The 24,927-nt window shown below is 43.0% G+C and overlaps 4 protein-coding genes across 6 annotated transcripts in view; 2 read left to right on the forward strand and 2 right to left on the reverse strand.

Annotated features, from left to right (window-relative positions):
• Window positions 1-12: 12 nt before the first annotated feature.
• Window positions 13-6,497, reverse strand: bin2a (bridging integrator 2a). 2 transcript variants are annotated; one of them, XM_035521558.1, is made up of 14 exons: window positions 6,361-6,497; window positions 4,782-4,950; window positions 4,115-4,195; window positions 3,945-3,999; window positions 3,680-3,774; window positions 3,482-3,574; window positions 3,257-3,364; window positions 2,319-2,404; window positions 2,116-2,191; window positions 1,914-1,996; window positions 1,652-1,756; window positions 948-1,440; window positions 622-698; window positions 13-502 (listed from the first exon to the last, which is right to left on the reverse strand). In XM_035521558.1, exons 2-13 carry the CDS (start codon window positions 4,884-4,886, stop codon window positions 639-641), a joined length of 1,440 nt encoding a protein of 479 aa, XP_035377451.1. In that variant the 5' UTR covers window positions 4,887-4,950; window positions 6,361-6,497; the 3' UTR covers window positions 13-502; window positions 622-638. The 2 variants fall into 2 exon arrangements, with proteins under 2 accessions (XP_035377451.1, XP_026864288.2); XM_027008487.2 differs by having other exon boundaries at window positions 1,652-1,759.
• si:ch211-210c8.6 lies at window positions 5,334-10,705 on the forward strand. The gene is made up of 5 exons (XM_027008486.2): window positions 5,334-5,538; window positions 6,655-6,760; window positions 7,084-7,190; window positions 7,576-7,748; window positions 8,809-10,705. Exons 1-5 carry the CDS (start codon window positions 5,433-5,435, stop codon window positions 9,085-9,087), a joined length of 771 nt encoding a protein of 256 aa, XP_026864287.2. The 5' UTR covers window positions 5,334-5,432; the 3' UTR covers window positions 9,088-10,705.
• racgap1 (Rac GTPase activating protein 1) lies at window positions 10,686-16,963 on the reverse strand. Its single transcript, XM_027008485.2, has 17 exons — window positions 16,814-16,963; window positions 16,007-16,094; window positions 15,715-15,917; window positions 15,323-15,465; window positions 15,033-15,102; window positions 14,889-14,942; window positions 14,606-14,683; window positions 14,125-14,242; window positions 13,560-13,711; window positions 13,295-13,459; window positions 13,053-13,148; window positions 12,726-12,924; window positions 12,434-12,539; window positions 11,890-12,022; window positions 11,604-11,733; window positions 11,266-11,377; window positions 10,686-11,125 (listed from the first exon to the last, which is right to left on the reverse strand). The coding sequence occupies exons 2-17, from the start codon at window positions 16,089-16,091 to the stop codon at window positions 11,050-11,052; spliced, it is 1,920 nt and encodes a 639-aa protein (XP_026864286.2). The 5' UTR covers window positions 16,092-16,094; window positions 16,814-16,963; the 3' UTR covers window positions 10,686-11,049.
• A 795-nt stretch (window positions 16,964-17,758) lies between these two features.
• LOC113576421 (inactive dipeptidyl peptidase 10) overlaps window positions 17,759-24,927 on the forward strand; it is a 34,801-nt gene continuing 27,632 nt past the window's right edge. For both annotated transcript variants that reach the window (XM_027008483.2, XM_035521499.1), the window contains exon 1: window positions 17,759-18,191. In XM_027008483.2, the coding sequence (XP_026864284.2) occupies window positions 18,153-18,191 (39 nt within the window). In that variant the 5' untranslated portion in view covers window positions 17,759-18,152. The remainder of the gene's footprint in view (window positions 18,192-24,927) is intronic.

Here is a 24,927-nt window from a genome sequence, read left to right on the forward strand (position 1 = left end):
ACGATACCATATCATATCATACCATATCATATCATATCTATAATAACGACATGCTGGCTACACCTGACATTATGGTCCCCATGAATAGGGAAAATATAACATATTAAATAATATTTTAAACAGGAATCTTTCAACTAATTTATTCATGATTTGTGGCATTTTGTCAACAGCTCACAACAATTTAAATTTAAGAAAAAAATCAAAGTAAATTGAATAATTTTTGGTACATGGAAATAAAAAGAGATAGATCAACAGTCTCAGGGTTGTGTGTGCAGCAACTCTGCATGTGAATGAATGACATAAAACAGGTGGAAATGAACTTGAATAGTAATATCTAATCAGCTGCAGTTAAAGTAGGTTCAAGTAAATATGGTAATTTGATCATTTATGTTTAATAGGTTACAATTTAATCAAAGAGCTGAAAGAACTATGATGTGTTACAAACACATGGTGTAGGTTTCACTTCAACATAACGTAGTGATCCATTTATTCCAGTTCATCCCTAGAACAAGAGGTAATATGTTTAGAGTCATTACAACGAACAGTGTCTGTTGACATTATCGTCAACTGACTACAAACTAAAAAAAACAATGCAACTAAAAATAGTCTTAGTCACTTTACCTACTAACCCTTTTTCTTCATAGAGGCCCTTCTGTTTCCTCCTTCGTTTTGCCTAACATATCATTCATGGTGGTATGCTTCAAAGAGCAAAAGAAACATTTACATTTAGCTTTTATCCAAAGCAAGTACAAGTTGAGCAATTGAGGGTTAAGAGCCTTGCTCAGGCACCTTAAACCAGGGCCTTGAACCAGCAGCCTTCCAATTACAAGTCAAGTAGCTTAACCACTAAGCTGCAACTGCCCTAACTTAATATTACCAAATTTAAGTCAGTGCCTAAATCAGAGTTTGGTATGCTCATTTGATATCTTTTCACTGTATGGTCCCACCTTACAGGAGCCTTCAGACTCTTCGCTATCTGCTATTCCGTTGTCCCTTCCAACAGGTCCAGGTTCATTCATCTGCTCCAAGTGCTGACTGTGGACTTCAGGGGCATCGAGGGTGCAAGACGTCTCAGGACTGGCTCTCTCAGAATGATCTTCTTTCTTTTCCTGGTCATTCTCGTCACTAGCTTCCAAAGATGAATCGTCTTTTAGACACGGACCTGTCTTTTCTTTGTCTGGACGCGAGACTGACGGCTGGTCACCCTCTATCACCTCACTGCAGGCCCTTCCGGAGGCTTCGGTGTTGTCTGTCACTGTAGCAGCAGAAGGCGTGTCCTCCCCTGGCAGGGTTTTCTCACTTGTGCAGCTTTGGTCTGGGCCTTCGACCCTGGGATCGGGGATCTCTGTGGGTTTAAACCTGCTGGGACTGGTCTGGTGCTCAGGGCTGTAAGATCCATAGACAGCTCTGTCAGACCTGAAACTGGAAGAGTTCTCTCTCCTGCAACGGCACCCACATGCAAAAAGGAATCTAATTATCTGGCATTGCACTTTATCTGAGGTTATTTGCTTGGCCGTATAATTAGGCTACTAATCCACATACAATATGCGTTTTCACCGACAGATGTGATTAGTTCTCAGTTTGTAACACTGACAGAAGAATCAAGTGGTATTTGCCATAGGGAAAGGACAGAATGTGGCCCACCCTTTACCTGAGAGGACCTTTGGGACTGTAACTGGCGTGGAACTCTAAGAAGCTGGATCTCAGTGACCTGGGAGACAACGTATCTTTAAGTGACCTCCTTTTCAATGATCCGCTTCTTGAGAGAACGAAAGAAGAAATCAATGAGGGTTTACACACAAGTACTGGATAAATTCACCATCCATTCACTAATTTGAGAATATGTTGAATGAGGTGAAATTATCAGATGGTATCAAGCTCATGATAAAAGGTCCAAACAGAAAGTCACACACCGGCTGAAGTTCTTAATCATAAATTTCTTTTCAGGATGTTGGGCACTGAGGTTGCTCATGACATTCTGTAAATCCTGATTATTCTGGGGGCAGAAAAGATTTTTAAATTCCACTTTATTCCCACAGTGGTCTCAGTTACACACACAAGGAAAATGGAGATAAGGTGTATTAAAAAAGAAAGGGAGGACACACTTTGGGATACCTTGGACATTTCCTTATAGAAGATATCCCTCAAGTCAGAAATAGCCTGGAAGACTGTTACATAGCACCCGATGCGGCTGTGGAGAAGATATACGCCCACGTTATTCTCTATAAAAAATAGCAAAGTTTTATATCCGTTCATTAAAAAAGATCACAGACCAGCATCGGAATTTCAGTACGACAGTCGTGATGGTTACCGCTGACCTGTTGTAGAGAACTGGAAGCTCCTCTTTTAGCTCACAGTTCATAGTTTCAAAGATCTTCTTGGCTGATTTCATCTCCTCTTCAGCCTGCAGAGGGATCAGGGCAAGGAGAAGGAGAGGCGTTTAAACACGGGCCTGGATTCACAACGCCTGCGTACTGACAGATTCCACTGAGTACCGATTCTGAGATACTTAATGGATACCTCTAAATACCTCTTAAAGGGACACCTGAACCTCTGATCGTACCTGGGTGCCTCCTTAAGGCACGTGAACGTGCAATAGATAATACTTAGAGAGACAGTATTGTACATGAGTATAACATGAAAGTGAAATTATTATCACCATGTGGCGCAAAAGAGCAGTTAATCATTTCCACATCAGTAGTATAGTAGTGTTGCTAAATGTCCATAGAAGATCTCAGTAAAACACCTCACTGGCATGTATTACATGTGGGATACCCTATATGTGGTATTCAGTAGAAACACTTCACTGGAATGTATAGATGTATCCTACAGTGGGATTCAGTAAAACACATCAGTGCCATATATAAATGTACCCTACAGCTGGAACTCAGGTTAAAGATCCAATGGTGTGGCAGGGGGACAGCATGATCTCACTGACAGAGACAGTGGGCAGTGCCTCCAACTTCCCCATAACTAAATCAACATCCTGGTTAGTCAGATGCCTGTGAGATTGCCCAGAAGCCAGTGAGCCCCTAATTGTGTTATTTTTGACAATGTTATGTGGCAAGTGTTATGTTTACAAAGATCAGACAACATGGTTTAAGATTTGTATCGTAGGAGGCCTGAACACCTTTGGCCTCCGGTATTGTCACTGATTTGCAAGGCTAACTACTGAGAACTGATAAAAACAGATAATACAGGTAAGACAGTACAGTGTGTGGACCCAAATGTAGGCACTGCAATGTTCCACACAGACCTTGCCTGCTTTAATGGCATCTCTCTTTTTAGCATTCTGCAGCGACTCCAGGTGGTGGCGAGAAGAATCAAAGTCCACAAGTTTCCTGTTTCTCTTGGCCACTCTTTCCTGAGGTCATGGAGAAAAAAAAAGAAAGATATCAATTTCACGTTTAAAATTAAGTTAATAAAAATGTGGCTTGTGGTGTGTCCGGGGGGGGGGGGGGGGGGGGGATGTACGAATTACTTTAATGTCTGGGAACTGGCCCATGTAGGATTGCATGGTGAACAACTGGTCTCGCAGTTTGGTCTCATAATCATTCCACAGCAGGTCTTCTCCCTTGGTTAAGGACAGATGGGGGTGAGAGCACATGACATTGGCCAGAGGGGACGACATTGAGAAGCATATTCACTCTCACATAGTGACAGGATCTGTGAAGGTCACCTCCACAACAGCCCCAAGGTTCTCTCCTCCCTCCCAGTCAAGCTCATAGACATCGAACAAAGACTGGAAAAGACGACTAGAAGCATCTCCCATCACTGTGTAAAAACACATCATATGTTCTGTCAATACTACATTGGATGTTGATTGTAGATTGCTTTTAATAATTTAGTTTTGTCAGTTTTGTTCACAGACGTTATATTTATATCCAACTAATTCAGCACTCTTAAAAGAAGGCCCTAATTAACCCCAAGCTAATGTGACCAACCTTTGACAGCATTTAAGTATGCCTTAAGGTCCTTGTATATTCTGTGTCCATCACTCTGCAAGAAACAACAATTAGGGAAATAAAATGTAAAAAAGTAATGTGGTAAAATCTAATCAATCCTTATAATATTCTCACGTGGTGCTTTTTGTGACTTGGACTTTGTCGATTACCTGTTGATCTTGGAGGTTTTCAACACATATTTCAAACTGCGCATCTCGTGTCTCATCTAATTTGCCAAACTTCTGCTTAACCTGTAAGAGTGCAAACATTTCACCAGACTTGGTGAAAGAACTTGTCTGCAATGACATATGCTTTCAGTGGTCCTAACTGGATTTTTTCACCACGTATTATTACCACATACACTGTGACACACAAAATAATGAACCAAGCTAAATATTAAGGACTTAGCAAACAATATATATAAATACATTTGCACAGTCACAAGAAACCCCCAACAACAACAACAACAAACATGCTTTATTGTCAAGGTTATGGTGTTAGGTTAGGTAACATATATAGTAATATTGACATCAGTATAATTCACACCAGCTCTATTCCTGAATTCTTGAAACAGAGGATGTCTGACTTGATAAGAGAGAAGTTGGCTGTCATCAGAGCCCCACCTTATGACGCAGATAAACGCTGCCAATAAAAGTTATGTCAGTGCCAGCCTCTCCTTATCTTAACCTTCGATGCGCTTGTAAATGTGGGGTTGTTCTGGAGGGGGAAAATGACCCCCCCAGGCCAGTAGCAGTAATGATATCTTGTAACCTCCTGGCCTGAAGGGTGGAAAGGAGCACCTTTACAGGAGTGCTTCCGCTAGCGTAGTGGGAATACCTTCTCCTGGGCCCTGCTGAGCTTCCTTTGGATGTGCTTTGTATACACACCAGCTCCGCCTTTTGAGTGAGTGCTTGAGACAGTGCTGCCCTTCCTCTCTGCCATGGCGCCCACCTTCGTCCAGACGTGGATCTGACCTGCCGAGGAACACTATTCTCTATCCCGAGCCCTAAAAAAAAGGATACGAGTCCGATTCCAGTTGTGTGTCACCTTGACCGGTCATATGCAGCTTTGCCATTGCTCAATCAAAAGCATGAACTATAAACCTCTTATCTTTTTAGGGCTTAAGTGCAATATTTCAACCCTGGCATACAACATCGTTTAATGAAAAAGGCTAAGTCAGCCATTCCCAGTCAAACTTGGTCAATTGTATTGACTGACTTAAATTAAAAGTTTAACATGGCTACATAGTTTTAAAAGTTAACCAGTAACATTTATATGTATACAGTTTCGTTTGTTAAAAATTGCATATCTGAAAATTAGGAGTACAATAAATTGGGGGGGGGGGACTACAGTTCCCATGCAGCACCGCGCATGGTTCTATAGGACACGCCTCTGCTCAAGTATGTTTGCATGGAGTTTGTATTGTTGATTTCATGTACAGAAAACACTTATAACTTTGCTATTCACAGACAATCGCGATAATCAATCATGGGGAGTGCACTGTCGAAATGTGTCGCTGTTGATTTGTGCGTTCAGTGGGTCGGGTGGATGTTCGCGTCTGCTCTGAAAACGGAAAAGTTTTATGATATAGCAGGTACATTTTACAATCCTTGGTCAGTAATCTAACCTTTTAATTAAGCCTTGTGTGTATTTGTACCCAGTTCCGCTTGTCGGTCGCCGTTTAACTTTTGCAGCTACAACTGACTTTTGTAGATCGAAGTTCGTAATGAAAGTACAATATAACAAACATTGGTTTCTAAAGACGTGGTTTAATATTGCGACGTGGCTATAAATACTACTGCAGTACGCAAGCTGTGAAACGTTGAGGGATGACACTCGACCGTCTTGGTTCCTTCAAGAACTGGTGCGCTCCAGGTGATATACCACCATGCTGCGTTTAGTTTCCGTCCTCAGCTATTCCAACTGGCTCTAATATTAAGAAGCTGATGAATGACTCGATTAACTTGGTGTGTTAAGATTAGGGTGGGAACTAAACTCTGTAGGGTAGTAGATAACCAGAGCAAGACTTTGGCACCCTTTAACTGGAAGATACCTCTGTGGAATATTTCTGACTAACTTTGTAGAATATCAGAGATCCTATGTTATACTGCACATTGCTGATTTGATCTAGGCCTGCCTATATGACCAAATCCCAAATCTCTGACTCTCGTGATACTTTATTAAAATGAAGAACTATGCACAATGCGCTTTGTTTCAGTACAGTGGCTACAAACATCCAGTAGCCATATGATCACACAATTTCAGTGTAGGACATTCAGAAAAGCTAAAACAAAACTGTGTGTAATAGCAGCTGAATCAGTCATTGAACTGTAATAGGTAATTCTTCCATTTAACGCAGTTGGATTAATTAAAAGCATAATTTCTTTCACACATTTTTGTCAAAGATTCTGCTCACCTGTTGGCTCTCACTTTGCATTCCTTTTCTAAGGTTTTCAAATGTTATCCAATCAGTCCGGTCCTTTCAAGCCCAGACTTCATGTGCTCTGCACGCTCTTTCAAGATACGTGCTCATGAAAACCCTTGAACTTTGGAACTAATTGTCTGCAGGTTCTTGGGTGAAATATTTAGCGAACACGCCTCACACACTGAGTTGATATGGGTGAATGGCTGCGGTAGTCATATTAAATGGAGGAGGGGCAGGTGGTTTCTTAATAAGTTTCATTAAACACCATTTCTTTTATATTTTCAGGGTCTGGTACCTTCATATTACTTGCCCACCTGAGCCGGAGATGGGGTGGCACAAGTTATCTGAGGCAGAATGTTCAGACTGGCCTTGTCACTGCATGGGGACTCAGGTACCCTCGATCAGCGAAGTGACCTGCCACACTGCCCTGTGTCATGTTCCACACTCCGTACCCACCATATTAGAAACATATTAGGATCACCTCGTATGTGTGCACTTAGACACTAAAGCCCATCTGTTGCCATTTACAATTTGACCATACAATCTATGGTTAGTTTCCTTTCAGGCTGACTTTTTTTCTTAAACGGCATTGACATGTAAGATGTTAATTTGTGGCACACGGAGTTTTAGATAAAGTTATGATAAGTCAGTAATTAATTCCATTAAGACTGGGTTAATAAGTCAACGAGTGACGCCCTCGACCTTGTCTTGTAGACTCGGAATGTTCCTCTTCCGGCGGATACTGAAGGACGGACAGGACAGCAGGTTCAGCAATGTCAGAGATAGCCCAGGGACGTTCTTTGTGTTCTGGACCCTGCAAGGTATTTGGTCTGCTGTTCTGTGCATAATGGAGATGGTTATAGCCTAGAAAGTTAATGAGTCTTTAATGGTGCCAGTGGGGTTTCTCCAGTCGAGTTTGTTCTCGGTCTAGAACTCAATTGCTCAGGGAAAGTGACCTGCATGAATGCAGTCTTTTCGGTAAAACAGCTGGACGCGCGGAGGACTGAACTATGAAAATAGACAATCATGATTATGTAAGCCTACACTGGTCATCATAAAAGCAAACAGGTCACCGAGCTGCTCAATGAATGTATTATGGGATGGCCATAAAAAGAACAGGAGATCCTGCATCTCCCTGGTACAGTCAACATTCCTACCACAGCAGCTAACTTGCTTCACAAAGTTCTCTTTCCATCTTTCTCCTAGCTGTGTGGGTGTTTATCACCCTCCTACCCACCATAATTGTGAACACGCAGTGCAGAGATGAGCCCTTGTGTCTCCGGGACTATACTGGCTGGGGAATGTGGGCTCTGGGCTTTGCCATAGAGGCCATCGCTGACCAGCAGAAATGGAATTTTAAGAAGGACCCTGATAATGTTGTAAGTTGCAAACAAAACCTTGCTCTGCTGGTTTTTATTAATCTTGGTATGTTGTGGAATTGTTCTGAGAAATGTTTCATAGAACCTCCAGGTCCTAATCTTTAAAAATATTATATTCTAATCCATCATCCTAGAGAATTTTAAGTACTGAACTATTTGATAATACATACAAAATAAATATTAACCACATATATTTCAACAATCCCAAAAACCCCTCTTCTTAAGAGCACTTGACACCAAAACATCTCAGCAGAACACGTGGTATCATTATTAAGCGTTCCTGTCTTCCCACAAACAAACAGAAAAAGAAGACATATTGGTGGAAGTGAGTGAATAGTTTAGCAAGACAAGCCATACTACTTTTGTATGCAACCATTGAGCTGTGGCACAAGCAAATTTATTTTTGCAGGCACTAAAAATACATGCTCTAAACCATCAGTTAACATTTTTGTTGCTATGGTAGCAATAAAGGGATTTTTTGCAACCATTATGAATGCATGGTTTAAACATGTTGAAATCTGAATTTTAGGTAGCTCACTTCCTACAGCAAGCTCTTTGCTTACACAGTTCATAAAAACTTAAACAATCTTAAATTTATCTTAAATTTCCTATTCCTCAAGATGATTTATGTACACCAGACTATTTTCCAACCACAGCATTTATAAACATTCTCTGTAGGACAGATACATTTTTTAAAATCATTTAATAGCATGGTATTTGCATTGTTTATAGAATTGTTTGTAGTGCTTGTCTGAAGCACATTAAACACACAATAGCATATTTTGTCACATAGTGGACTATGCCACCTGGTGGTTAACTCCAGATCATACCAGATACAGAAACTGCTGATGCTCAAAGGCACCTTGGTTACCACTTTCATATGACCTGCACAGACTGAGATATCATTCCTTAAGAGACACATCTGCATATTGCACAGACTGAGATATCATTCCTTAAGAGACACATCTGCATATTGCACAGACATCTTCACATGACGCTGTGTTCCGTATGAAACAAGCAGGAAGCCGCGTCATCACAGGTGTGGTTCTTCTGTCTCCAGGGTAGGTTTATCCGGCACGGGCTGTGGGCATACAGCAGACACCCAAACTACCTGGGGGAGATCCTGCAGTGGTCGGGTCTGTTCCTGTCTGCGTCCACGGTCATGCAGGGCCCTCAGTACCTGAGCATAGTTTCACCTCTCTTTGTGTGGTTCCTGCTCAGGCACATCTCTGGGATTCCCATCCTGGAGAAACAGGCCATGGCGAGGTGGGGAGCAGAGGTTGAGTTCCAGAGCTACGTCAGGAACACGCCACTCCTCTGGCCTTTCCCTGGCTTCTGAAGCCTCCTCTTGAGGCTAATGTGTTTCAGACACTGCATTTAATTATAACTTCTATAGACTTTTGGGGGAGGGGGTATATAATTCAATAAATGATCAGGTAAATTAATAACCAAGATGCTGAACATCATAATCCAAATTACGTTGTAGTGTATCAATATGCACTGGTGAATATTAACCACAGCAGACACTGGTCTGCAGGTTTATGGCCCGGGCCGTCACAAGAGGTGTCTGCAGGATTTCGTTCCATCCCAGCTTTAGTCAGTACACTTATAACTCATTTCTTTAAATTCAGAGACCAGCTCATTCAACACATGGAATAAGGTGTGATGCTGCTCGACTGAAATGAAAGCCTGCCACATCAGCCCATTAAAGAGAAGACGAAACACCCTTTTTTGGTGACCAGCTCTGAATTCCCAGTGTTGTCATTTCTATAAATGCTTTATCATCAGTTTGATTCTTTTGACTAGCCTTTTTAAAATCTGAGCCATGACCCAATAAAATCTTTAAAAGTGTGGTATTCTGGTTTTTAAGTGTAGATAAAAAAAATAAATAAAAAATTGTTGGGCTTTGGTGAAGTTCCTTTTCCTACAATAAAGCAGCAATGAGACAGTAACTTCAATACAGGGTAGTTTGCTGTTTACCAGAGAAAATCACAAGGTACACCTGTTCTCACCAATTTTACTGAAAATAAAAGTGAGCTCTCATTATACATGTATCGTTTTCTCACATGCAACCGTAAATATTCCTGCACTCACATCAAAGTACAAAACAGACATACTAGAGCTGAATATTTTACAAAAATCAGAGTAGATATTGCAACATAATGTCCTCAATGTTGAACTTAAAGGATCAAAGGCTTTACAGCTGTGATGAGCTTTAGTGTATGGAGCCACTGCTGGCTGATCCTGCCCAGAGTGATCCAACCAGGCAATACTGGAGACTCACTGATCTGAGATCAGAGTGCATTTGGCAGTCTGCATGAAAAATAGTCCACTGTGTTCAGGATGTAATGTAATATCTATACTTACAGAGTAGGCAGCGCCAAGAAAGGAGCTACACACAGCGCATGTACGAATAAATAAATCAACATCAAGGAGAAAAAGCTAGATCACACTGTTTTGATAGTTTGACTAATCTAAGAGTACTGTATGTAAAATCATGTATACCATTTGATTAAAAACAAATAAATGAAATACATACATCTATGGAATACAGACATTTGCAAGATCTGAATATCTACTGTTAAACCTAAGAAAATTGAAAGTCTTTGCACACAAATACTGTGTTTCAGCTGTGTTAACAGGTCAGATCCATAATAATGGAGCCTCTTTCAGGGTTCCCTCCCCCGCATCAAAACCATTACAAAACCACGTCTCTTAATTGCACCTTAAGGGAATAGTATGGGACCTCATCTAGCTCATTAAGAAGTTCCACTGTGCTCCTTCACATGTACTCTGCTCATACCTGAAAATCCAAACAATGCAAAGGGTGCAGACTGTGGCGAGCTGCCACAGGCATGGTGACATGCTTGAGAAATGTTCAAACATTTATTTGAACAAAATCACCCAAATTTGAACAAAATAACCCTGTTGCTTCTGTTAAACAAAAAAAAAAAAAACAAACAAAAAAAAAAATTAAAAAGGGGGGCAGCTCGTTACTGTCAAATGTTTACAAATCTGATTATAGATATCTTTTAGAAACACCTTGCCCTCTGTTTCGGCCTTCTCAATAAAGAACTGCAGATACTAATGGAAGTGTATTTTTTTGACCATCCCTTTGGTTACAAGCATGTCGTTAGTACAAACAATTAAAAAACAACTAAAATACAAAATGATTATGATAAATGACAAAATGGAAAAGAAAAGTATTAAAATAGCCATAGATTAACTGTGCAGAGCAGCACACAAATATATGTATTGCTGTTTCCTCAGAGAGTAGCGACAGGTAACCTGGTGCTAACGGCTACTTCAGGAGAGGAGAGGCGAAGAAGTTCCCCTGGCGACTGAAGCCGACGGCGGACTTGCTCTTGCTGCCGAACCTGAAAGACAGCACCCACACGTCTTTGACTAAAAGCCCTTCACAAACATCAGAAACACCACGACGCACAGAGGGAGTGGGGAAAAGTGTCGGTGCCAGGTGGACCTGGACGCGGAACGGCGCTGCTGAAGGAACGCTTACTTGGGAGTGATGACATTGAGCGTGGCGTTCCTCATGCGCTGGGACAGAGAACTGGAGGATGGGGTCTTGTTCATCTGCTGCTCCGGGGTGGTGAGGGGGCCAAACATGCTGACTGCAACCGAGCAGAACAAGGCTTTGGATTCCAGTCACCTTCACAACGTGACACGTTAGGGGATAAAAACCTAAGGGGATTCGGCTTAGCAAATACCGGCGTTTCTGCAGTTTCACAACGTGCATCCATGTACGCAAGGAATAAATGATCTAGCAAAAAAAAAAACAAAAAACAAAACTCCACAACATTCTTCCACGTGTTACATTTAGCCGGTAAGTGCACGTACCTTTATGGTCAGGAGTAGCATAGACGTTGGCATTTTCAATGATCATGTGATTGTTGTGAGCTTGGTCTTGTTCCACCATCAAGAACTGGCTCCAGTACTCCACAGGCAGACCCAGCAAGCGCTCCACGACCTGGCACACACACAATTACACACAAAGAGATGTGAGGAATAAATAAAACAATCATTATTAACTGCAGCATAAACATTATTCTGAGGTTTTTTCTTTTTTGACAATTCTATCATGTATTAGCGCACATGTACAGACATTTTATTCACTAGCTCTTACTTTGGGCTGGCGTTTGGTGTCCTGCAGGATGGTCATTGGGTCTGGTTCGGCTACCGCGTGACCCACGATAGTTGGACCAAATACCCGAGCCAGGTTCGTCACATCCATTTTAGTGTCTGTGCTTTGGGCAACTCTGCAAAGGAGCGCAGCAGACTAATTACTCAAAGTATATGTCATAAACACAATTCCGGGAAACGCCCGACTGCAAATGAGACCGCAGTAATTGGGAAGCCCCGATGTCAGTGATTTACTTCCACGGTGAAAGTCATTAAAGCTCAGCACTCGTGCAGACTGCTTTCAAGGAGATGAAGAATAATAAACATGCATAAATCCTCTAAATGGATGTTTGGCAGCACCTATCTCCACCACAGAATGACAGGGCTAGCGGGATGTGATTAGTACTAGAAAAATCCCAGTGGGAAAACATCCGTATGCTACGACTCCCAACATATGCACGCCGATGTCAGCCAGCGTGGTTAGAAGGAAACCCCCGTTTAAGAGACAACTGTGCTGCTGGTGAATGGGGATTTACTGTAACTTTTACCGCTGCAGGTGGATAATCAAGAAGGCCAGCGTGTCCCTATTAGCCTGGGGCAGCTCGCCAATCGTCTGGTACATCAAAGCAATGGAGTTACCGTCATCTGCCAGCTCTGAGGGGACACACACACACACACACACACGTTGTAAACAATACTGTGCATGATTCAAAATTCAGTTAATTTAGCAATTTGGCCGCTGTTTAATCATATTAACTATTGGGCTAATTGGGCTAACTAAACTTCCAACTGCGGTCTCCGTTAACAGACGGCCACATGCTGCACAGCGTGCAGACTGACCCGCTGCCTCCATGAAGCTGCGGTTGAGGCGGAAGGTAAGCAGAGGCTCCTTGAGGCTCCTCAGGAAGTCCTTGAGGAGGCCAGTGATGGCATGGACATCCTCCACCTTGCTTAGCAGAGGAACTGTCTTCCCTCGCATGAATTTTTCCTTCAGCTCCTTCACCACCCGGTCGGCTCCTGAAAGGCGGTACAAGCCGGTCTGGGGCGGCGCCGGGCGGGGAAAACGAGTGAGCCAATCAGTATACCAGCTGCAGAAGTCTTGCTGCTTGCATTGTGCGCCAATATATTAAAGCAGCACCAAAGCTGGTTAAAAGCACAGGCATTCACCTCACGCAGGCCTCTCTGCTCGATCTCGTTCACACAGTGCACAACCAGCGGTGGTATCATTGGGGACGTGGAGGATACGTAATCTGCCAGAGTGCCCTGCAAGACACCAGAAAAATGATTTACCACGTCAAACGGCAAATAATGTAACGCTTCACATTATAAAACTGCTTGAAACTTTTTTTTTTTTTGCAGTATCCGAGAATATCATTTATAAAACGCTTCATCTGGAGAGGCTGGGCTACCTCTCCGGACTTGACAGGAGTCCCAGCTGCGTTAGGGATGCAGGGCAGGGGACAGCGCTCGCGACACTCTGGGTGGGTCACCACACGGCAGTCCCTGCACTTCAGCGAGATTTTGCCAAACTTGATCCTCTTCCCACACGGAACACAAGATTCAGGCTTGATCACCTAAAGAACAAGCAGCGCACAAAACACAAATTTTTTTGTGTTATTCTTTGAACATACAAATCAAGCAGCTATTGAGCCTGACGTTAGCCATCAAGCATACCGTTTTTGAGACAAACTCATGTAGCCGGACCACCCCGTTGCCCTGGGGTGTGCTGGGCTCTGCCTTGCTCTCCCTCCGAGGCTTATGGGGCTGCTTGAACACATCCACGGACTGTACAGAGTCAGTGTCCACAGTGTCCCATTCCACAGCAGCTATAGGATATAGCGACAGCTAGAATGAAGCTGGACCCATGGAAACAATGCAGCACACTGCACAAATAGCTGACAGATGGATATCAGGGTTAAACTACAAGAAGGGTGGATCTATTCCAAAGCATTGTAAATAGATCTTCAGAGGTGAATGCAAGAAAGACTTTATGACAATGCACATTTAAGGACAGCAAATGATCGTAACTACTGGTGCTCAGTTTCAAACTTCATCTCTGCTTGACTTTAGGCTGATTGGAAATTTGACTTGCACATGGGTCATAACCTTGTAAACCACATGCAGCCCGATGTATGACAGACTAATCAAGTTGCACTACGCTCATAACATTAACGTTTCTAACTTCATTATAGCTGGGTGCATGGAAGGTGCCTGATTACCCTTCTAATCTGGGACTCACCAGTCTTTCTCCTACTTCTGGTCCAGTAAGGCACAGCCTCCACAGTGGTAACAGCCTCAATGGCACCTCCATTTTTAGGCACAGTTACTGTGGTTTTTGCCACCAAAGACTCATTTCCCTATGGGCGAAGACACACATATACAAGTTAAACTCTATTCAAATGACCCAGTCTGTTCCCTCAGATAACTGTTCCACATGCAAACCAAGGTCCACCAACAAATCCCTGGTGCTAAATCACAGAACAGGGATTACGCGCTCTCTGCAACCTAGGCAGAATTGATTCTACTGTCTCCGGGCTCTGCAGGTGTAAAACAAAGTTACTCCGTAGAGGCTAAATGAGGGGTAGTGTGCCCCACTAACTCATTTATAGTTAAAACTCCAACCAGATGACAGCGTTGAAAGTTTCTGTGTTGAATAGGTGAGCATTCCCATGACCTCAAACCCATGGCCACTGAACTGCCCATTCGGCCAGGACACATACTTTCTCTGACGTTCGGCCCGTGGAGCGGGACCTCTTGGCGGCGGCGATAGGCCCTTCGGTGTGGTTTCTGGAGGAGCGCTGCAACAAAACAGAAGCGGCTCAATTAATCAGAATCATTCATGTCTCTATAGCACCTTTATAGCACCTCTATAGCACACACATTTTATGTACATCTCTGAGAATGATTACAGAGTGTATCGAACAACATTAGGAAGCTGGCACAGCTGATGAAGGAACTTCACTATGGTTTTGGTGGGTGAAGATACACGAGTCACCAGCTTACTCTCTTCTGACGCTTTTTCAGCCGAACAGTTCTGACAACAGAAGAGTCCCAATCCTGTTGGCAAAACAAGAACCATGCAGGTTTCAGCTGTGTGTCACAGGGAAAACATGCTGGCAGCATCGTTTTAATAAGGAAATTACTCACCAGTGAGTCATCGGTTTTATCATAACTAATGTCTGACAAAATTGAGGCCGATTCATCAATAGTGGTCAGCCTACAGAAAGAGCAGATATTAAAGGTCACATATAAAAGAAAACAATTGAGGATGTCAACTGCCAAGTTATTCCTTTATATGACTGCTCTTCTTTACACTACATACTCTTAAGACAGCATTTCTCAACCTAGACCTTTGAGAGCCACCAAAAATTCTCTCTGACACAGCAAACTGCTCCAAGTTAAACGATTCTAAAACGGACCCGTGCCAAGCCTCTCACCTTCGGCTGCTGTTGAGGTTGCAGGGTGCCTGAGAGCGTGCGTTGAGGAAGGCCAAAGCTGAGCGCTGCTCATCATTCAGCTGGATGCTGTTACTGGAACCCTCTGTGACCAGCAGATCTCGGATCAGTTGGATCTGACGATCCTGCAGAGAACAAATTAAGAGGAATTCACAATTACAAACACTACACCTCAGGCGTGATTTAGGAGTTCTCACATTGGTCTAAGGGCAACAACTGATCTAAGTCCAGTTTTAAAAAATAAATAATAGGAGAATTTAAGACCATCAATGATCCATAAATAATTTTAAACTATCTAAATTATGCACCTATTTACAGCAAGATGAAATGCCAATATCATTCAGTATGTTGGTTCAATTAGGAGTGTCGTATACCAGCTTTTCACAGTCCGCTTCCGCTTTTTGTCGCCTGCGAATTTCCACGTCCACTTGGTTGCGGGCATGTTTGAGTTTGACCTCCAGCGCACCTCTCTCCGTCTCCACCTTAGCAAGCACCTCCTTACATGATGCCAAATCCTGCTCCAGTCGGAGCCATTTACGACGACAGTCCTCAAAACTCAGTGCCATCTGAATGAACTCTGTCAACGTGAAAGCGAATCTGATAAGTTTGTTCCTAGAAGGTGGTGTTCATTTGTACACTTTTATAGACAACCGTGGACATACTCACGGGGCTCAATGCTTTCATTGAGGATGTCAACATGGGCTCGAAGATTTTCGAACACGCTGTGAAGGCTCATCACAGCAGTTTCCATGTTCTACAGGCCAAAACGGGGGGGGGGGGGGGGGGGGAAATCAGACCACCAAAACAATACCTACCGAACAACATTGAACGACGTCTTCAGTATCTAGCTACACATTTAATTTAGTGGTAAAGTATCTAGTTTGTTAACGCTGGCTAACCGTTACTTAAGGCTAGATTGTAAAAACATACGTATTTAAAACATAATGACCAATACATTTGAATCATTTACCCAACCTAACGCTAGGTTAGCTAGCTTGCTAGTAACACAATGTAGTTAGCTACATAGCTAAGGTCAACTAAACTCAAGATAAAACTGCTAGCATTAGCTACTTTGTTGTATTATCTAGGTAGCTAGCGTTAGCTATCGGCTAAATTCCATTAGGAGAATAAACTTTGGGTACTTACCATCTTATCTAACGTTAGCTAGCTAGCTTAACTAGCTACAAAACTGTCTTATTTTAGGGGTCGCTATGCCGACTAGCTAGCTGCTTAAACTTACACCGAAACTAGCTTTAATGCGTTGTAAACAGAGGATAACAGGGGCATTCGGCAGTTAACCACCAATGAACCATTTTAATACATGGTTTAGCCAGCAATGAACCATTTTAATATATAGTTTAGCCACCGTTAACGAGTTTATTGTTGTGCCTTAGCTGCACAACAGCTCAGTCAAGTAAGGGTAGCCTAGGTTATCTCAATGAACGTAGCTAACATAACATAAAGTAAACTTACTTATTTACTAAGACTTCGAGTCCTCACAACACTGAGCTGCTTTGGCTGTGTTGTTGTTGTTTTTTCCGACCGATTATTGGACAAACGGACCAGGCAGTGCTGCCCAAACGCTCCCGTCACATCTGCTCCGTGCGCGTTGAAGCTTGTTGCTAACAGGTTAGCATCGGCGACCGTTACGTTTCAAATTCACCCGCGCGAGCCAATGATCAAGACGCCGCACAGGCGCAGAAGCCATGACGTAACGCTTAAAGGCGCTCTCTCGCGCGCGCGGTGTACGCATGGCGGACAGGGGTTGTGGGTTTGTGCAAAATGCCAACACAGGCTTTTTATCAGCTCACAAAAAGCATGCAACTTCATTGAGCCGTTCAGTGGCGACCACTGAGCACGCAAACACTAGGCACGAAACACTGTTTTTTTTTTTTGGAAAGAGTCCAAGGCACAGATTAATATAATTGATATGTTTAAATTTCCATTCCCAAGTATTGTGCGACCAGACGGAATCTAATTGCTGTCAAGCAAAGCACCCTGTTAAGGGTATTTTAAACCAACACTCTGCCAAACAGCCACAAAATAATAGTTAAAATATATTAATACAAATAAGCTAATAAAACTACTACTACTGCTACTACTACTCATAATACTCATAATAATAAATGAGATTTTGTTCCCCATTTGACCGCATTGGGTAGTGCACTTAAACCAAGTGTGCCCACTAGGCATCCTAATTCACTGGCGCAGATGCCACTTCAGTTTTTATGTCGTTTTGGTTTTCATCAACTAAGAAATGAGATATGTTTCTCAGAAAGTCTTCTACGTTTCTCAGAAAGTCTTCATTTATTTGCTCTCTCTCTCTCTCTCTCTCTCTCTCTCTGTCTGTCTCTCTCTCTCTCTCTCTGTCTGTCTGTCTCTCTCTCTCTCTCTCTCTCTCTCTGTGCTAGAGAGAAAGCGAGAGAGAAAATACAAAACGCAGGCTATAGTTTGCACGGATTTCTCTGTTCATTAGCACAACGCATCCTCACAGAGACTTTGCTCAGCGGATTAGTAGGAAGAAGATGCAAGCTGTTTTGATTCATTTCTTGGTTGTCAATAGGCATTGATATTGGTGGGGTGCAAGAATAAGAGATTGCTATTCAGAGAGAGAGAGAGAGACAGAGAGAGAGAATGAGCGTGAGAGATGGGTAACTTTATGCACGCTATACAAAAAAGAGTTCCGGGATCTTTTAAGTAATTTGCGACACCCTTCTAAACTAACTGATTTGAACTGCTTAAAGCAGATACAGTGTTTTGGGACCCAGGGTGGAATTTTCTTCGAAAGACATAATACGGAGGTGCCGCAAACATGATTGCAACGACCCAACAGAACATGACAGCGGACCTGGTAAAGGGGATTGCATGTTTTTTGGTCTTTTCTCTCTCACACAAACGGTTAGCTGTAAGCATTCTCAAACACTCGGCCAGTGTCTTTACCTCTATAAACGATGTGCGTGGCTTGTTTTGTTTTTTTTTAGAAACGTGTGAGCAGTGTGAGTGTAGTTTAAAAGGTAAAGCAACATCATGATTTATTCTCTAAACTGTGGAGTTATGCGGACTGTCACTCCACTGTGAAGATAACGCAAATACGTGCGTTTAACCACAGGCTTTGCTCACGTCGATTCTGCAGCGTTTCCATTCATAGTTTCCAAAGAGCATATATATATCTCCCTCTTATGCTTCTCCGTAACGGGTTAGCCGACTCTGCAGTGCCCCTGGACTGCTGGCTTCAAAAAAGCTCAGTAAAGCTTAAAAGCGTCGCCCTTTTCACACACTGTACTGCCGTTATTTTGCTACTCTTAACTGTGCACATCCCGTGACGCTCCATAGCGGTAATCAATGCAAAGGCAAAGCGGCGTTGCTTTGAACTTGGTACATTTGCTTGCAGACAAATGTCTCCGCGATCAAACCTTATTCGTGCATTGGGATTTCTTTCACCTTACTAGGGTAGACCTAATGAAATCCAACTAATCTCATGCCATTAAGTAGATAAGAAATAAAATACATTATTTATTTAATCTGCTGGCAAAATTGCACAAACACCAACAACCCATTAAATGTTCACCTTGATAACACCACTCTAGAGACTCCTTTCACCTGCCCAGGTGTAAGGTTCTGCTTACAACCCCAGTCGATTTACACTAGAACTGGCTTTCGTGAGAAGGTGAGAAGGCTGTGCCTCCGTAAGGTTTCTTACCAGCACTTGTTTGATCTATTCAAATAGTGGACAGAATTTAAGCAGCAGTGATGGTACAGCATGGCAGGATGTCTCGTTGACAGAACCTAGGCTCACGCTGACCTTAAACACGCTCTTCTTCCAACGTAGTTGCAAATGCACGGCGTCTTGCTCGTGGTTACTGTCACCAGATCTGTGTCAGCCCTGCTGACACCCTGGAATTGTCACTGTGCTTAAATGTTATTGTCGTCAGTGCTTTAATTTTAGGGAAATATTGACACGGGTGGTAGTATTGCAGCAAAGTTCCACAGCTTAGTGTGCAACTCTGTTGTCAATACAGGGCAAGTGAGTCTCTCGGGGGGAAAAAAAACAAAAAACAATTTAACAAATCCAATTTGTAACTAGAACTCGCCAGTCAAAAGAGTTGCATAGCCTCAGCATACAGAAAGCAATACAGCACAGGTAATTTACTCATGCTCAGTGTAACCCACAGGCAGATAAGAAAGTACCTGAATAATTAGTTTGGTTCTGTTATACTGCCTGTTCTGTATTCAGCTTCCAATGCCTGAAAGGAGTATATTCCTCAGCAGTCTCCTCTCTATCGCACCTGACAGCCTTGTTGGTGGAATTTAACGTTTAGCAGCCTGGACTGATATTGTTGTACATGTGCTTCTTAAAGGAAGTGATTGTGGATTCTACTAATTCCTTAATCTAGTCATACCTCCAATACCCCCCCCCCCCCCCCCCCCAAAAAAAAACTACGTTGGAAGAAGAGCGTGTTTAAGGTCAGCGTGAGCCTAGGTTCTGTCAACGAGACATCCTGCCATGCTGTACCATCACTGCTGCTTAAATTCTGTCCACTATTTGAATAGATCAAACAAGTGCTGGTAAGAAACCTTACGGAGGCACAGCCTTCTCACCTTCTCACGAAAGGCGTACGCTAGTCTGCCGGGAACGGTTGTAAAAGCGGATCCCAGAGGCACTCCAGGACCAGGATTCGGAGCATGAACCAACTCTCCCCTCTTATCCGATCATTCACACATGGCTACCTCAGCAGTAAAGGCACGGTAGATTTGTCAAACCCCGTTGAGGGAAATAGAGGGCAATTTTGTGCTTTGCAGTCTGGATTTTTATATTTTGCACATCTTTTTGGTTTTATTGCGGACTGTGCAAGGCACACTGATGGAGGTGGAAGATAAGATGGAAAGCGTTTAGTAATGTGTGATCTCTATAACCAAGCGTGCAGATTAAGGCGGTAGTGGTATAAAACATTCAGCATTTCATCAGATAATCTCCATGTTTATTGCATTCTTGTGTTTAGAAGTGTTGCTCAGTCACCATTAGCAATAGAGTAGATTATATTGTTCTTTTGTTCGGGATTTGTTCTTTTTATGGAAAGATGCACTGAGATGTCAGCGAAAAACGTTGCCTTTTTCTGAAATGGATTACTCATTAAATGTGTCCATCAGATTTGAGGTGCACTTTGGCCCCCTGATTCCTGATTAACGGGTAGGGAGGGTGATCCTCAGAGAAAATAATTACTACATCAAACACAGGAGCTCTCAGAAAAGCGGCCCACGCCCTGCCGTCTATTTATTATTTATGTTTTCTCCATCTAGACAATCAGAACTGCGTGACAGCATCATCACCCGCCACCCAACCCCCCCCCCCCGTTTTGGTGGGAGCCACCCAGGCAGAATTCCCCGATTTCCCTGTAGTGCTTTCAGAATTTCAGGATCAAACGACGCACAACGCTGTCTGGAGACTAGTTTGTGCTCCCTGTTTTTACTCCGTAATGCAGCGACCCTTGGGAGTGTTGCCAAGTGCCCTGGACTGAAGCCTTCACAGTGTGCTCCACCCCATCGCGCTTCCTGGGTGCCCACTTCATTAGAAAATGGGCCATGACAGTGATTAGTTGCATCAGTGACCATGCCCTGTATTTATTATGGCAAATTACTGTTGCAGGGATTACTAGAGAGTGAACGTGTACATTTACTTCGTGCTAGTAATTTGTCATACTTGTATGAGAAATAAATCCCATTAAGATTAACATGTCATATTACTGCCTGTCACACGGCGACACTTGGAATAAAGACGCTACACTCGGTGATCTGGTTTTGGTTGGTACTGTCAGAGCAGACAGCAGCCTGTCCCCATGTTCTGTTCTGGTGTCCTTCTGAAATCATTTTGATTGATTTCTGCAGTTACCCTTACAGATACTACTGCGAGACCTGTGAGTATTTCTGTCAATTTAAAAGGACTACTGTCTTATCAGTCATAACGCCAACCTATTCCCACGTCAGACTTTACTTAACAGTTATTAGCGATTTGTCCATCTCTCTATTCAGATCTACAAATTAACGTGTGGGATTTGGTTTGAGTTTTTATGCAAAACCAGTGCGTGCATCACACACCGTGGTGACCCAAACCAGGTTCATGTACTCACCAGCAGCTGTAGAGGGCTTTGTCTGAGCTCTACCTACATGAAACGTTGTGGTCTCAAAAGACTTTACAGCAACAACCTATTTTTCTTGCCCGAGCAGCTGAGACAGTTATTTTACTCGGAAGCCTGTAGGTGCAGGAGCCAAATTTCCAGATTATGGAAGAGAGCCATCTGGAATGGGATTTAGACTGTCATCTTTTCTTTTCTGCACACAAACATAGCAGATTGTTTAAATATTACTCAGTTTTTCCACAAGGGCTAGCCCACACCTGTAGCTGTTAACGCTGGCCAAAGTATCTATTGTAGCCTATGTTTCATAGGTTGCAGTGGCTGCAGATTTGGACTTGCTCTGATTCTAGCACAAAGGCGTATTGTGGATGTTGCCAGCACCGACAGTTCTAAGAACTGGTTAGTCTGCACAAACAGAGCTTGAATGCTCCGTGTACAAATACACAAACAAACAAAGAATGTGTTAAGAAGTTTCAGTGTGGTTCAAGGCCTTCAGTATTTGCAGATCATGTGCATCTCTGAACATTTTCGAGTTACTGAAAATATGGTTTAAACAACTGAGGTCAAAGTAGGTTAAAGTCTAGGAAACCTACCTCTTTCAAAGAGGGTAATTGGAGTCAGATGTCCCCATCAATTCAGGTGTGGGTTGAATTGATAGGAACAGGAATAAAACAAAGAAACAATCATGAGCAAATATCCACCACCACCAACAAAACCATGCAGACTTCTTTAGCTGTTCTCAACAGATTCTTCTTACAATATGTGCAGTATGGACAGCTCAAAAGTGAACGTAGAGGAATTTAAAGATAAAAGAGTTGATTAGCTTTATTAGCTTAGACCTGGAAGGGGTTAAAAAAAAGATTTCTCAGTCATGCAGGTAGTTTGCCAACTGAGGAAAGCGGACAGCACTGCTCCCCTTGCCTAGGTGTGCGTGCGCATCCTGCAGAGATCGGCGTGCATGCTGCAGGTACCTCAGAGTGACAGGGCCTTCCCCACAGTGACAGCTCTGGATTCGCACACCTTCCCTGCCCTCGGTATCATATCCGCTCACGGGCTTACTATGAAAAAAACAAGCAAGAGTGAGCATGGGCCTTATACAGGCATATTTTTGCATCCTTAAGTTTAGAGGCTGGAATGCCGAGTATTTCCCGAGAGCGTGAAAGGAAAACATTTTAACATCAGTACTATCAGAGGTGCTAAAGCCAGGGAACCGTGACTCACGCTGTCACTTGAATCTACTGTTAATGGAACCAATAAAATATGGTTTACTATTAAATTAGATTAGAAATGTCTTGCCAGTGAGAAGCGGTACGCGTCAAATGGGAGGGGCAAGACAGATTAGGAGCTGTGTGGAGATGCTGCAGTGAAGGGTGATCTACATAAATCATTAATTGAAGGGTCGTATGGAACTTTGTATAAAAGTCAATGGGCAGCGTAGCAATGGGCAACACCTTGCTTAGCTTGGCAGGGTTTTGGAAAATGGCAGAAACCCGTGAAAGGCTTTACGGTTGCCAGGTTGAGAAACACTCCTCAAGCAGGATCATCTCACCAAGATTATACATATCGGGTGTATATGTCTGAATCGGCTGCCTTCAAATGAACAAAATAGACATTGGTCAGTGCGGGTTGTTTTTTTCTTTGCAGAATGGTGTCACATGGCCGGTGGGCACACTATATCATCCGTCACCATAACCACATCCCAGCTGTGTGGCATGATATGGTACAATGAAATGTAATTTATTGCAGCATACCGCTGTCATAACTTAAAAGACAGAATGACATTTTTGGTCGCATTCAAGGAGAAATCCAGGCAATTCTAAAGAGTTCACAAACCTTTTTTGTGAATAGTGATATAATTTGTAGCCCATGTAGATGTGTGACTCTATTCACTGTGTCCCGGTGTTAAAATAAGGAAAGAAACTTTCATATTTCATATTTGACTTGAAACTTTCACTCCCTCATTACCTCTAGTCAGCCTCACTTCTCGTTCATCAGCATATCCGTCATATCCGCAGCAGGGACAGCGTGCTGCCGTGGGAAGCGGCGGGCCTGCAAGCGGGATGAACGGAGGCAGAGGGCGGCGAGGCGGCGAGGCGGCGAGGCGCGGCGGGAGAAGACGCAGGCGGCCTGTGCCAGGCCTGTCACAACTCGCGATCCGGAGCCACATAGGATGTGGATAATGAAGGGGTCCGTGGCGCTCCGCTCTCTACCCACTCAGACACTGTGCGAAAGGGCTGGTGGCGTCCCGTAATGAGGACGCATGCCACTGTGTCTGACATGAGCGGGTCCCCACGGGACCCTCAAAGGGTAGCAGGTAGCTGGCACCTCCATAACTTCCACCGCACAGATGGAACGTCACTGAGCTGCGAAAATTCTTTGTGACTGCCGTAAAGGATTACGCTTGCATTTATGGTGTTTAGCAGATGCTTTTTTTCCAGCGTGACTCACAAAAATGTGTTTTTTTTATACATGGAACGCAGTGTGTAATTTGGCCCCGGTGGCTATATAAATGCGTGATAGTTATGCTTCTGGTGCCAGTGTTAGATTGCGCTACTGAGAGGTTTCCAAATGCATCGTGTTTTCCTGGAACGATGTTCTGGGGTGAAACTATGCAGAGGACGTTGAGCATGTGACCATCACCATATGCTTGGCATCAAAGTTTAATGCTCAGCAGGTGAGCAGCATGCCATCCAACACCACATGTTTCAGTGGTCGTGGACTTTGACTAGCATGTGCGACTGTGACAGTCTTGCTAGAGCATATGTTCAATGGTAAATCAATTTCTAAATGAGCTGGAGAAAAAGATTAATTACAGTAAAATGTGTACCAAAGCACACAACATTATTCATTGTTATTGGTTATAGATTTCATAATTTCTGCATAAATATCAGCTTACATGAATCAAGATTCTCTTTAGTGTTGTTTTATAAATTAAGTCATTTTTTACTATCATCATGAATAACCACATTGGCTGAAAATGTGCTAGCATGAGAAGACGTTTTTGATACAGACCACAAAACACTTCTGTAAGTCTCTCCGGACAAGTCTGTCTGCCAAACACTGTCGGTCTAAATGTAAATGATTGAACTAATTGTTTTTAAAAGACCTACCCATTTCACTCTCATCTAACCCTTGCATTAAAATACTATATATTCACGTTGTACTAATAATGTTAATAAAGAATGTTAAAATTCTCATGTGATGACACATAATGGTAATGAATATATTATGTTCTCAACAAGGGCTCCAGTGATTTAGGAGGGAATAAGGAATAGGCGTATAGGGATGGCAGTTCTCCACCCGAAGTTAAATCCTAGCAGAACTGAGTTGCCACACATCCCTGGAGCGACTGGACTGAGGATGTGTAATAATGGATGACCGGCTGTCATTGTGGGCTTATGTTACAAACTTGACTCAGTCGTGTAGGTTACTCCTCTCCGACATTCAGAGGATGTG

This window comes from Electrophorus electricus, chromosome 22 (assembly GCF_013358815.1).
Source record: "Electrophorus electricus isolate fEleEle1 chromosome 22, fEleEle1.pri, whole genome shotgun sequence".
Taxonomy (NCBI): Eukaryota; Metazoa; Chordata; class Actinopteri; order Gymnotiformes; family Gymnotidae; genus Electrophorus; species Electrophorus electricus.

Bases quoted from the DNA above. Each gene is read 5' to 3' on its own strand.
- bin2a (XM_027008487.2), bottom strand. From the start codon at position 4,886: ATGGCAGAGAGGAAGGGCAGCACTGTCTCAAGCACTCACTCAAAAGGC. The intron at 3,775-3,944 runs GTTGGTCACATT...GTTTTTACACAG, and splicing joins ATACTTAAATGCTGTCAAAG to TGATGGGAGATGCTTCTAGT. The intron at 3,365-3,481 runs GTAATTCGTACA...CCATGACCTCAG, and splicing joins GCCAGTTCCCAGACATTAAA to GAAAGAGTGGCCAAGAGAAA.
- si:ch211-210c8.6 (XM_027008486.2), top strand. From the start codon at position 5,433: ATGGGGAGTGCACTGTCGAAATGTGTCGCTGTTGATTTGTGCGTTCAG. The intron at 5,539-6,654 runs GTACATTTTACA...TTATATTTTCAG, and splicing joins AAAGTTTTATGATATAGCAG to GGTCTGGTACCTTCATATTA. The intron at 7,749-8,808 runs GTAAGTTGCAAA...TTCTGTCTCCAG, and splicing joins AGAAGGACCCTGATAATGTT to GGTAGGTTTATCCGGCACGG.
- racgap1 (XM_027008485.2), bottom strand. From the start codon at position 16,091: ATGGAAACTGCTGTGATGAGCCTTCACAGCGTGTTCGAAAATCTTCGA. The intron at 15,103-15,322 runs GTGAGAGGCTTG...CTCTTTCTGTAG, and splicing joins AACCTCAACAGCAGCCGAAG to GCTGACCACTATTGATGAAT. The intron at 13,712-14,124 runs GTGAGTCCCAGA...TATATCCTATAG, and splicing joins CAGAAGTAGGAGAAAGACTG to CTGCTGTGGAATGGGACACT.